At 31.3% G+C, this 14,437-nt stretch overlaps 2 protein-coding genes across 2 annotated transcripts; both read left to right on the top strand.

Moving 5' to 3' along the window:
- Nucleotides 1-3,033: 3,033 nt before the first annotated feature.
- On the top strand, nucleotides 3,034-5,334 carry LOC120217783 (protein indeterminate-domain 7-like). Its single transcript, XM_039214860.1, has 3 exons — nucleotides 3,034-3,249; nucleotides 3,545-3,727; nucleotides 3,809-5,334. The coding sequence occupies exons 1-3, from the start codon at nucleotides 3,072-3,074 to the stop codon at nucleotides 5,158-5,160; spliced, it is 1,713 nt and encodes a 570-aa protein (XP_039070791.1). The 5' UTR covers nucleotides 3,034-3,071; the 3' UTR covers nucleotides 5,161-5,334.
- Nucleotides 5,335-12,529: 7,195 nt separating this feature from the next.
- LOC120217782 (LOB domain-containing protein 22-like) lies at nucleotides 12,530-13,354 on the top strand. The gene has a single exon (XM_039214859.1). The coding sequence runs from the start codon at nucleotides 12,596-12,598 to the stop codon at nucleotides 13,352-13,354; it is 759 nt and encodes a 252-aa protein (XP_039070790.1). The 5' UTR covers nucleotides 12,530-12,595.
- Nucleotides 13,355-14,437: the final 1,083 nt, after the last annotated feature.

The following is a 14,437-nucleotide window of genomic DNA, read 5'->3' as shown; positions in this document are numbered from 1 at the left end:
CAATCTCTGTTGGTAATGCTCAAGGGAGTATTGGTATTATATCCAGAATTGGGAGGAAACATCCCTTGTGAAGGGTATTTAAAGAGTCTCTCCTTCCCTCCCTTGTTGAATGCGGTTAAGTAATTTTCTCGCATGCGCACACGCGTCGTTGATTGGTTGGCTCGGTTTGGTGTTGTGGCTGTTGCAATACATGTTCACGTGAGTTCTATCTTTTTAGAACAAATTCGGAAGAATTTCTTTAAAATAACCTTTGAAAAAATGAAATGAAAATTTTAAATTGTATTCTTTACTAGTTGGAGTGATTTACGAAATTTATTTGCTATAATATAACAGCTGTAACAATTGTTTATTTATGTAGGATTAATTGTTGATATTCTACAGAATGTATTTAGACGTTTTAGAGGTCATATACAATTGTTTATCACATCAGACAACAAATCAATTACTGATTGTAAATCATTGTTTTTTGAGTGTTGATTTACAGTCGTTTTTTTAGTTGTTATAACAACTATTTTACCCATTGAATCTGGACAGGTTTGAGGCTAGATTCAGCCAGTTATGGGTAATTTATTTCAGCAAATTATCAACTATTAAATATGAAAATTAAAATAAAAATTTATATCATATTTTAATTGGATGTTTTTAACCCCAGTTTCAAGCCTATAATTAGAAGATTATTTTCAGTTTTTCAATTCATTAAAAAAACACTCTCGTCTTGCTTTCCAAAGCTTTTTGTTCTCCTAAATACTTTTGGGTGCTATGAGAAGAATAGTATCATTGTTGTCCACTCCAATCTACAAGTGTACAGTTATTCAAAGATACCGTGTTAATATCTGGAAACGACCTCCTACTAATGCGATTACACACATCGAGACAAAATCATTTCTAAGACATTGGTTTTTATCATAACACGATTATTTTGTTTTCTACTTATTTTATTTATTATTATCCCGTCAATGCTAACGGTTTGATTTTACAATCTCTTTACCAACAATCTCCATTATCATCGTCTAATTCCCAAACCCTGAGCCACAATAATCACCATTCATCCATAGTCACCCACCATTGTACACTCATAGCACCTTTGGTCATCGAAACTCTCGTCAACTAACCTTTCTCTATTATTTCCTCTATCGGAAGATCATGCATCACCACCAAACAAGACCTAATCTTTTTCAAACCTAAAACATGTGGAAAAAATCGAAACCAACATCAAAATCAATACAAAAAAGAATATGAGAGAACTAGAGAAGAAGAACCGCTCCTTATTTAGCGGCTTCGATTGACAAATTCTGAATCCTAACGCTGGTAAATTTGCTTGGTACGAGAGGGGTGACATAGTTTTAAGAATGTCCACCAATAATATTACCATGTTTTACACTTTTAATCTTCACATCGTCACTGAGATGAAAAATATTATTCATATTATCGTGTCATTTCGATTTAATGATTCAATGCAATAATTGAAATTAAAATTAAAGTTCATCTTACAATCATATCAATTTTCAATTTAATGGTAAAATCGATGTTAAACCTAAAATTTAATATTTATAGCACCATCAATACTATGTAATTTCGCCCTTCAATGTCCACCAATATCTTACTGTTTTACAACTTTCAATCTTTAATGTACACCATATTATTGTGTCATTTCGATTTAATGACTCAATTCAATGATTGAAATTAAAATTAAAATTCGATGTAACAATTCTATCAATTTTAAATTTAATAATAAAATAAATATTAAATCTAAAGTTTACTAGTATCTGATTTAATTTATTCATTTAACTAAAAGGACTATTAACCTATGCACCAATTGTGGAATAATATTTAATATCAATTATGTTCTCAAACCTTTTTGTTTTAAGACACATGAGTGCATCCTAAGTTCGTTTGTGGAATTATTTTATTAAATCAGAAAGGGTAAAATAATTTTCAAAAGTTAATTTTTATTAATTTAAATCGTGTTGACCCATTTTTACCTTTCCCCAAAAATATTTATTAAAGATGATAAGTTCATGATCTGGCCAGGTACATTTAATCAACCTTTAAAGTCCAGACCGGTATTATTATCATTATTAAGCAGCTCAAATTCGTTTAACGACATAATAATGGGTTTTTGCTTTGCATTAGTTTCTGAAAAAGTCAACCATAGTGTGTTAGACGTATCATTACAACTCCCCCTACCTTCATGTTTACTTTTTTTTTATAATTCTAGCCGAATATAACATTATATATATTCAAAGATTCTTAATCATTTGACAATAAATATTCATATTTCTACATATGTTATACTTGAACTTGAAACTTTAAAAGATAATCTTTTAACCACTAAAATCGTTTGATTCGTACCCCACGTTCACGTTGAATATAAAGCTATGTTCTATAATTATCGATTACCTTGATTTTTAACAACCTCCACAATTATAAGCATAGCTGGAATTTAATCTTCTTGTACTAACACATCAATTATGTTTAGTTTAATTATGATTCATTTTACAAGGAAAATTGAGTAATAAAATTCAATTGTCTGATGTTTCAAGTAAGTCTTCGTACATGCATACATACTTATACAATCAATTGGTCTAGTGGGATGGAACAATACTAGATCTCTTAAACATGGTTAGGAGTTTGAATCCTAACATATGCGAATGGAACAAACTAAGTTGAGAGGATCGTCATTGCCTCTGCAGTACCTGATCTGGATTAATCGATATAAATCAAATATTGCGATTATAAAAAAAAAGTAGAAAAGACATTATAAGTGGACATAACTTTTAGCTATGCTTATTAGAAATTTAATCAATGGATCAATCATGACACTCTCAAATGTAGAAAGTTGAAAGAGAGGTTTACCACCCAAGATCTATGTAAAAAAGATAAATTGGTAAAGTACATAAATAATCAAACAGATCGATGATTCTAATGACCTTTTTGCAATTTTTAAAATTTTAATGATTAGAAAAAATCATTTTAGTGGTAAAAAAGAAATTTAAGGGGGGAAAAGAAACTTTGTTAAAGGCAAATGGCCAATAAAGAAAGGAAGTAGAGATGTTTTTTTAGGGCTGAGGATGGGAAGAGAACAAAGGAAAAGACAGAAAGCGCAACGTCATAGTTATCCCCGTAGGGTTTCCCCCTCTTCATTAGTTTTGTGGTTCTGGCTTGTTGTTTTTGTACTGCTTGAGGATTACAGAGGAATCTCCTTTCATCCACATCTCTCTCTGTCTCTTTATCTGAGTTTTATCATGAACCGAGTCTTCTTTTTTCCGTAGTTCTTCTTCTTCTTCTTCTTCTTCTTACTTTCAATTCATACATACATACATGCATGCTTCTTTGCTTTTTTTGAGTTAAAGTTGTATGATGAAAATTATGGTATTGTTCATATGAGTTAAGCCCAGCTACTTGAGCATATATCAGTTATCAAAGTATCAATCTTTTTTATCACTTTGGTTTGGGTTTTGACTCTTGTGTAAAAAAAATCAAGATCCAAGGTCCATGTGATTCAAACGTGAGAGTTTTTTGTAAGATGTAAAGACGATGACAGGCTTGTTATTCCACCACCAACAACAAAAGCTGCAAGTTTTGGAAGAGAATATGTCTAATTTGACTTCTGCATCTGGTGAGGCAAGTGTTTCTTCAGGGAATAGAACTGAAGTTGGATACTTTGCTACTCCACCACCTCAAACTCAGCCAGTTAAGAGAAAGAGAAGCCTCCCAGGCAACCCAGGTTGGTTTATCTTCAAGCCCTTAGCACAGTTATTACTTTTGTTTTCCTTCTTAAAAGTTATCCATGTTTGATTTGAACCAGACCCAGATGCAGAAGTAATAGCTTTGTCCCCTAAAACACTGATGGCCACAAACAGATTCATGTGTGAGATCTGTGGCAAAGGGTTTCAAAGAGACCAGAACCTTCAGCTTCATAGAAGAGGTCATAATTTGCCTTGGAAGCTAAAGCAAAGAACGAGTAAAGAGGTGAGGAAGAAAGTATATGTGTGTCCAGAACCCAGCTGCGTGCACCATGACCCATCAAGGGCGCTTGGGGACTTGACTGGAATCAAGAAGCATTTCTTTAGGAAACATGGTGAGAAGAAGTGGAAATGTGAAAAGTGTTCCAAAAAGTACGCGGTTCAATCGGATTGGAAAGCTCACTCCAAGACCTGTGGCACTAGAGAATACAGATGCGATTGTGGAACTATCTTCTCAAGGAGGGATAGTTTCATCACTCACAGAGCCTTCTGTGATGCCTTAGCAGAGGAGAGTACGAGGGCTAACCCACTTGTGAAAGCGCAACACCAACCAGCTGGTGCAGCAGCTCAGCTTAATCTACATGTGCCCCAGTTCAATCCCCAAGATATCCGAGCATTTTCACTTAAAAAAGAGCAACAAAGTTTCACATCTGTAAGGCCAGAGATTCCTCCATGGCTCGTTACCCAACCAATGCTTGGGACTAGTCTGGGTCCACCCCACACGATTGACCTTTCCCCTTCATCATCGTCAATCTTCTTCCCAACATTAGATTATCATCAAGAATTCACACAAGCTCAGTACCATGATCTATCACTCCATGAAAACCATAACCCTAACCCAACTCTTCCTCCTTTCCATCCAACAACAACAGTGCCTTCCCCACACATGTCGGCTACTGCATTACTTCAGAAAGCAGCTCAGATGGGCGCAACCATGAGCACCAAAACTAGCTCATCATCGGCACCAGCTACCACCACTGCTACACCTGCGGTTGCCTCCTTGATCAGACCCCACCAACATACTCACGTGTCTGATGATTCTGCTGGTTTTGGCCTCAACTTGGCTCCACTTCAACACATGAGGAATTCTTTGTCGTCCGCCGCTGGATTCGACTCCGCTTCATTCGATGATATATCATTTTCTGGGATCTTCAACGCAAAGGCCGGTGGGAGTTTCATCGATGAACCATTCTCGAAAACAACTATACCAACAGAAACAACAAGATCTGCTGGAAATGATCACGAAACTACAGGCGCTACAAGTAATTCTCAAGGCGAAAGCTTGACAAGAGATTTCTTGGGTCTTAGAGCCATCTCTCACAGCGGTATTCTCAACAATGCTGGTCTTAATAACTGCATCAACACTTCGCATGAACAACAACGCAACCAAACTCAGCTACCACCTCAAGGCTAGGTATTATAGTAGCCTTCTTCTTTCCTCCAAGTACTGTTTCTTTCTTATTTCAAGTTTACGCTTTTACCTTTGCTACATTCTTCCCAAAGGGAAAGACCTCTGAAAATCAACTTCCTTAATTACATATGTTATATTTTTCCCTTTTGTTTCAAACTTAACGTCGTATATTCTTCACACACACGCATATATATAGCATGCAAATGAATACTTTGGGTGAATGTTATAATAACAATACATGAAAGCAACTTTGAGATGAATATGACATCCAAACTATGGATTTTGTTGGTTTTGCATTGTAATCGTATTTGTTAGGTGATTTATCAATGCTAGGTTTTGTAAAAATTATAAACCCCCACTAAAATTATCTACTATTAATATTTTTGTAAAAAAAACAATTAAATTGACTTTTTATTATTTAATTTTTATTGATAAAAATATAAAATAAGTATATTTTAAAAACATTTAATCAAATAATTTAAAATATATATTTTATAAATTTTTATTATTTAAACTATTTAAAATACTTATGATCAAAATTTAACTATTAAAAGATTATAAAAGATAATTTTAATAAAACGAAAGGTATATAATTATAAATTATAAATATCAAATTCGTTATTGGTGACTAAAATTATATTAGATAAAATTAAGCTGAAAAGGTAATAAAGAAGTTAAATGCAACTAATATAGTTGATTTAGGTGATAAACAGCTTGATATAGTTTAGACGAATTTCGAGTTCGAAATCTTATGTACGAAGAAGATACTTATCGAAAGACTTATCCCCCAATGTTAAATTAAGTGTGCAACTCGAATCAATTTGAATTAATTAAAACAAAACCATAAAAAATCGGGAGAATAATAAAAAAAAGTTAAACACAAAATTATTACATTTTTAATTTAATTTTAAATAACAATCTCTAGGTGTAGTGGTAATATTTTACATTGTAGGGCAGAAGAAGAGTTCAATCCTCATTTATCTTGTCCTTATCCCCCAATTATCAAATGTACGAAGTAAAATATTATATTTGAATTTCTTTGAGTGGATTAAGGTTGGAGCCTCATGTTGTACCACAGAGAAATTAACGTAAAATTTTATGTTAAGAGTAAATTTATAAAATTTTAAAGATAAATATATTTATAAAATTTTAGGGATAAAATTATTTTTTCAATAAAAAATAAAAAAATATAAAATATATAATAATCTAAAAGTTTTAGGGGGTGACCGCACCTTAGGTCCATCCATGGCACCAAATCTTCGAACTTTTAAAAACCTAATTCAATTGTGTATTTGATTTTTTTATTTAATATTTCGTCAATCAAATCTAATAGTTAAATCTAACTGATTTTTTATCGGATGATATCATATGTTTTAGATCACATATTGAGAGTATCATTTTTTTTATAAATTTATTAATTTTTAAAAATTATAATATTTAAAATATAAATATTTTTATGAAAAACTACAAAATATATGTGATAGAATTACAATGTGTTACATGATAATAATATCTTAAAAAATCATTTAAATTGAACTGTCAAAATTGATTAAATAGTTTAATATTGAATCTGTGTCTGAGTTCAAAAGTTAGTCAGATAAAAAAAAATTAAAAAATTAATTATTTTTTTCAAAATTTTAAATAATGTATATTGAACAAAAGAGTGTTTCATTATATTTAGACTTTTATTCTAAATTCTATCTATTTACACAATCATTGGTTGCAAGTTATAATTAAGAATTAGGTTATGTTTTTAGTGATTATAAGTTAATATATGTTCAAGATTTTTCTTAATCATTGATAATGCGTACATCCTCTATTAACACAGTTGCATGAATTCGGGACATCGAGAATTAGATTATATGTTTATGTTATAAATTGTCAGAAAGATTGCATTTATTTCTTGTTTGTCATGATGAAATTTAAGGCTAATATTTAGAATTTGTATTATTCTTCTCCAGGCCATTATGATTTTCAAGATTAACGATGTGAATATTTGGTAATTTTAGACATAACACAATTGCATGATATGGACATATGTATTATTTAAAATAATTTTAAAGGAACATAAAATATACATGGTATTAAAAATATACAAACACGGTTAAAAGTTAAATTATATAAATTTATATGAAATAAATAATAATATGATTATTAAATTAAAAATAAAAAATATTAATAACTCTATTGTTGTATCAATTTGTGACATTGACATCTAATTATCTATGGTTCAAACGTGCTTCTATTTCAATTATTAAAAAATAAAATGAAACACGAAGTTGACATTAAACACTAATTAACCTAATTGTCAATTTTGCACAAATTTTCAAGCATGTTGATTTTGGGAAGATATTTTTTAAAAAAAAATTCTAAATATAATCCTAATCTTATTCAGAGGAGGTGATTGTTTCTAGCTAATCTAGAATATATGTCCTAAGAAAATATGAGGAAACAAAGATGAACAACTTAATCAATCGCCCAAATGTACTTTCTCTAATTGAAGAGAATCCTAAATGCTCTTTTTTACACAAGAGACAATATGTATGATCTACAAAAGTTTGGTAACTTTCTATTTCATTTATTTTTGGCATAGCATCAAAATTAACCCCTAATATTTATTAAAATGATCATTTTGATTCTTATTCTTTTTTTGGACCATTCTAATCATAATGTTTCATTTTAAGGCACAAAATCCCTATTTTGGAGTGTTAATTGTTTCTTAACTAAGGGTTTCTATTCATGGAGGGATCTTTTTATCCCAAAGTAAAACGTTTGAGGTCAAAATAATCTAGAAATAATAAGAGTCAAAGTAACTATCTATTAATCAAATGTTAGGAAATTTTTTTAATTATGAATTTATTTTTTTCTCTTTAACACTTTGAATGATTTAAGTTTTTACCATAAAATAGCAAGACAAGTGTTGAGAGTGTGATTATGTAAATGCAAAATTTTGCATTGCAAGAAAACTCATGAATGATGCTTCCACCCACTACCTCTACCTATGTCCATACTCATGGTGGCCCCCAATCACTCCTTGTCTCCCACTTTTCATTACCCTCAAACTTAAAGTAATAATAATAAAGCTTGCTCAAATAGTTAAACAGATAAAAAGAGAACACTCATTATTCGTTGAATTATCAGAAGCTTAAGCAAATTTATACTTTTAAAAGATTAATTTTTTTAGAAAATATATCACATTTAAAAATTAAAAGGGATATAGAACACACAAACATGAGTGTAAAAGTTTTAATTAAGGGATGATGTGCACAGAAGCATTGGATTCTCAAAGAGAAAAGATTGGTGAAATGTTTATTAGATTTGCTTTTTTATTTACTGAAAATAAAAGAGAGATGGTTGCGTTGATTCCTCATGTGTTGGGTGCAAGTGGGATTCAATCCCGAGGAAGGATCCTTTCTATCTATTTGTCTCTATATATTAATATATTGGGTGATTTAGTACTTAACCTATTAATTTTTTTATTTGTTTTGATACTCAAATTTTATTTTTTTAGAAAAATTATACTTAGTATTTATGTTAGGTTTCATTTTGATATTATGTCGTTAAAAATTTAATTATAATGTTGACGTGTCATTATAAGATAATGTTATGTAATCATTGAAAAAAAAATATCACGTCAACAATTCTATTAAATTTTTAACGACAGTGTAATAAATTGAAACATAAACTAAACATTAGGTAAGTTTTTGGAAAAACAAAGCTTTGATACCAAAAATAGAACAAATGTAATAATTTAGATACTAAACTTATAGTTTATCCAATTGTAAATCTAAGATGTAATAACTTTAACTACAATTACCATGTGTAAGTTATTATTTGATTCAAGTATTTTTAGTAAATAAAATGTTTTTTAACTTATAAAACTAAATTTAATTAAACATTTAATATTAGTATAGATATATGTTTCTTGAAAATTCAAACTAAAAAAAAGTCTCCACTATAGACTATACCAACAAGACCCGAAAGGTTCCATAATAATTACTCAAAAGGTGTATAGTAGTGCTAAAGAAAGAGAAAGCATGTTTGTGCATAACCAAAATCTCTCTCCCTTTCTTTTTGTCCTTGAATATATTGCTGTTTAAATTATCAAAGAAAGCTATGATTAGCCCATCATAAGAAAAAGTAGTGTGAGAACCTTTACAATTAATGGAAATTTAAATAAATATATGAGCAATTATCTCAATAGTTAAAGAGAATGTTATTTATTTTAAAATATTTAAGTTCAAACAGTTATGTTTGTATGGTGTGTGTATTATATAGACTAAAATAATTATGAATAGATATATATTATCTTATAATCCTCCAAAAGTATTCAAATTAAAAAATAAATAAATATGTTGACAAATTTAAAATTGTCATTTGAAACTATTTAAATAATAAAAAGAAGAGATTCCTTCCCCATTTCCTCCCTTGATTTATGTTTATATTGTAATCTATGCTTGTTTATCTTCCCCTCAAACACACACTCACATGTATAGAAAATTAAAAGAATAAATGTTGGAGTGTGACATGTTTGCCAGTTTTTTTTTTTTTGTACATATTGGTTTTCTATTTTAACAAACATTAGTTGGAATGTTTTAGTTTGCATACACATGCACATAGAATTCTATCTAAGGACAGTATTACTGTAGAAAGAGATTAGTTTATGAGGATGAAAGTGGTGGGGTAAGCACAGTCCCCTCAAACCCATATGTAATGTCACATTTTTATATTTTTATTTGGTGGGAAGACAAAAATGTAAGTTTAAATCATGTTATGTATTACTTTTTTTAAAATGGAATTAAAAGTAATTTTCAGGATAAAAAATAATACAGAATAAACAAATTTTTAGCTCAAAAGATTTATGAAATAAAAGAATGAAAAAAATAAAGACAATAATAAGAAGAGACGTATAAATAAAGAGAGAGATATGTATTATTATTTCAATATGAACTTTGTAGAATGTTCTCTCTTAACTTCATATTTTTAGCCATAAAGACTAGATATCATATAGAACTCTAATCCTAATGAATATCAAAGTCATATTTTATACCTACTATTTTTTTTTAATAATCTAGAACAATTACAAGGTAGTATATATTTAGAAAATTTTCAAACTTTTATACGTAGTGTTCTAATCATAATAGACATCCACATAAATAAAATATTCATAACACTCCTCAATCCCCCTTGAATGTCTATAAAGATAATTCGCGTCGTTAAAACCTTATTAAGATAAAAGCAATTTGGAAAAAAAATTCTTGATGAGAGAAAAAAAGCACACATATCTTTAATACATATAACATGTTGACTAATTAAAAATCTTACCGGGAAAAATCAGTGGGACAAAATTTTGGTTAAGGAAAAAAAAGTACAACGTTCATTTACTCCTCATGACAATGTCACCTAAGATCTTTAGGTTTTCACAATTCAATCTTGAATACAATTTTTAAATTTTAAAATAGATAATGTACTGATGAATAAATCTTCCAAATTATCTCTTGAACGGAATTCATCGTTTGAAATCATGAGGGATGAAACTCTAGGGAAACATGTTTTCTTTAATGTATTCTCTTTTCAATTGAGTTATACATTCTGCATTATCTTCGTACAAGATAATTAATATCTTTATCATGTGGAAGCAAATCACATATCTTATGGATGTGTTGGGTCAATAGTCTTAGTCAAATACATTCTCGACTTGTCTCGTGTATAACAATTATTTCTACATGATTTGTATATGCATCAAATATTGTTTGAAGATCTTGTAGCACATAGATATTACTTTTGGACCAACTAAAATATGATGATTCTAGACCAGCTAAGATACAATGGTCATGAACCAACTACGATATGGTGCTTAATTCCATACCAATAATTTATTTTTTCTTCGCAAAAATTATCTTTACTCACATTTTTAAAATAATCGAGGTACTTAATAGATATATTTTAATTATATTGAATCTATTTAATCATATTATCTTTAAACAATCAAGATGTTTTTGAAGCTTTTCATGAAATCTAATATAAAACTCTTCAAGAGTTCTACTTTAAAGTATAAAAGAATTATTATATTTTGAGTTTGACGTCTTTATAAAGACACATGAACAAGTTGGGGATTATCTTTATAACCTTCAACCAGTATTCATCAAGTCAAGTAAGGCACAAATGATTCATTTTATATATATTTGTACAAAATTTCAATGAATTTCTAAATGTTTTTGGTATTTTAAATCGTTCAATGGTAAATTTCATTATATAAGGATCCACAAAATAACTAGACGTGTTTTAATTTTTTTTTCATAATTGTTGGACTAATGAAAGTAATTGCATCCACCGTGAAGTAATTTAAAAATTATTAGCAATTGAACTCGTATTGTATATCTTATCAGTATTTATTTATATCTCACTTGCATTACACCTTTAGGTGTTTGGACTAATAACTCAAAAACTTCACGTTTTAGAAATTGATTAAACTACATTTAAGTAACGTTTTTCTATTTTGGACAATTATTTATATATATCTATACGAATTGATAAATTTATATGGAAAAACCTCATTTTGTTTCTTTATTTCTATTGAAGTAATATTTGTAAAATCGTTAACGACAACTTTAAAACTTTGCACAGAAGCTAAGTTGAAGAGGGAGAGCAGAAACTATAAAACTTCAACGGGTGTACAGGAGCTGCAAGCGTTGGGGGCAAGAGATCTAATAGGGTGATGCTAATACTGCATTCTTTCACAAAGCAGACAAGTTCAAAGCGAACGATGCATAGATTAAAGATTTTAATATTCAAAAAACTTTCTTCCTCGACTTTGAACTTGCCATGAAAATGGCTTTGGAGAAGTTTATTGAAACTGGGAAAGGCGATTGATATGGTCTTGTAGTGGACTCTGATTCAAAAAACTCTTAATCATTTGATAATGAATACTTATATATCCCTACAAACGTCGCGTTGGAACAAATCCAGAATCTCAACAAATAGTAACAATCTCTTAATCATTGAGGTCGATTGATTCGTGTCGATGAAGATATCGTAGAATAAGCAAGTGTGGGTATGTGAAGTTGACTGGATGGATAAAGGGCGAGTTACTTTCTATTTTAGCAACCCATTGGAATGAAAGGAGAGTTAAAAAGGAAATGGAAAGCCCAAGAAAATAGGAAAAGGAATGAATCTATTTTAAGTTGGTAGAGTGGGGGCATGGCAACTTTTCCAAAGACCCATTAAACACCCCCAAAAATACCCATTCATTAACAGAAATTTGTTAACTCTGTCTTGACGATTTCTCTTTGTTATGATCATATATCCATTCCTTTCATTTCTCTGCATCTCCCATTTTGTGAGAAAACAAAGGAAATAAACATTTAAAAACAAAAACTGCAGCATCCCCGGCGGCAACGCATCCGATATCTGATTCCTTGCAACGGGGGAACCAAATATGAGCATTTCAAGAAGTGGTAGTAACAGCACAACTCAAGCATGCGCTGGCTGTAAATACCGACGCATGAAGTGCGCTCCTGACTGCATTCTCGCCCCTTATTTTCCTCATGATCGTCAAAGACAGTTCCAAAATGCGCATAAATTGTTCGGTGTCAGCAACATTACCAAAATCATCAAGAACCTCAATCCCCACGACAAAGACATTGCCATGCACACCATCGTCTTTCAATCCGATGCACGAGCCAATGATCCTGTTGGGGGTTGTTATAGGATTATCCAAGAGCTTCAGCGTCAGATAGAGTACAGCCAGGCCGAGCTCGACCTGGTTTTGCATCAGCTAGCCATATGCCGTGCACAGGTTGCTCATCAGCAGCAAATGCAAGAATCTGGTTGTGATTCCACTCTAGGTTGTGAATTGGTGAACCCGGATTTGTTGAACTCGTATAATTCCAATTATTATTACCTTCAAGAACCCCAGGAGAAGCAATTTGCTTTAAGTGATCATACCAACAACAACAACAACCAACATCAGTTACAGCAAGAAACTTATGATCATTCATGGGGCATACAAGAATCAACAACAGCAATGTCATCTTTGAATATCAAGCAGACTTTTATCGAATACTGCGATGATCATCATGAAGAAGTTAAGTCCGATATTGGGATACCTTGCGATAGACATGAGATGAAGTTTGAAAACGATGAACTAGTCGAAAGGAGGTTTATCCCGTCCACACAGTTAGTAATGTCATCTTAATAATAAATTTGTGTTCATCTTCTGATCATTTATATATAATGTAAAGCAGAACGATAAATGCACAATAAAGTTTTGATATATTATATGGCTCTCATTTTACTTATGGTAGCATATGTACGTATTTGTTAAGGATCATTTGAAACAATTCTTTTCCAAGCTTCACTCTCGTCTTTTCTACACATCGACTTCGAAAATTCTATCTTCAAATTATTGTCTTTTATAATAAGAAGACGGCAAAGTTATATGAATCCACAACTAACGTCCAATCACATAAGAGTAACGGTATGTGTTAATGGTATCATGATGTGTAATACGATGTTATAAAGCATGTTATTAATGTTGAAATTAATCTTTTGGCATGTTGGAATTGAACGGAGGCATGTTATTAATGTTGAAATTAATCTTTTTGGCACGTTGGAATTGAATGGAGGCATGTTATTAGAGTTTGGGAACTCTGGAGTGAGTATCAATATTGTAAACACTAAGTTTTTGTCACACACATTATTATTATTATTATTGTTATTGTTATTATTATTATTAAGTAATAATTAAAAATAAATTTACAGGCCCAAATACATTCACCCGGAACCCAAATTACAAAGGAAGCCCAATAGACCTAATCCAGGCCCAAATCCGAGAAGGCCCAATGCTTCTAGGGTTTTCATCATCAGCTCCTAGTCGTCAGTTCCTTTCCACCGTTAGATCTGGCACAATCCAACGGTCCAGATTAAGCCCAGCAGAAACCCTAGGGAGATTTCGGCGCCACCATGTCCCTCCAACTGCTCTGCCGCTTCTACGCCAACCACTCCGCCGCTATGTTCTCCAACGATTCGCTGCCACAACACCGAAGCCTCTAGAAGATGCTCGGCCAGCCGCACACGTCGTTGCCCTATGGTGAGTCACCACCATAGCTTTGGTGACTCACCGAGGGGCACTTTTGTAACCGGTTTGAGAGCAACATCGATGAGGCCTATAAAAAGGCCATCCACCAGTCCTGAAAAAAAAGAGGACAGAGAGCCAAGCAACGCAACAATCAACGATAACCATTCGGAAATAAGTAAAAGAAAGAAGAAAAGGGCTTAC

Source organism: Hibiscus syriacus, unplaced genomic scaffold (assembly GCF_006381635.1).
Source record: "Hibiscus syriacus cultivar Baekdansim isolate YM2019G1 unplaced genomic scaffold, ASM638163v2 tig00110187_pilon, whole genome shotgun sequence".
Lineage (NCBI taxonomy): Eukaryota > Viridiplantae > Streptophyta > Magnoliopsida > Malvales > Malvaceae > Hibiscus > Hibiscus syriacus.
This window is presented reverse-complemented; position numbering and strand designations above follow the sequence as displayed.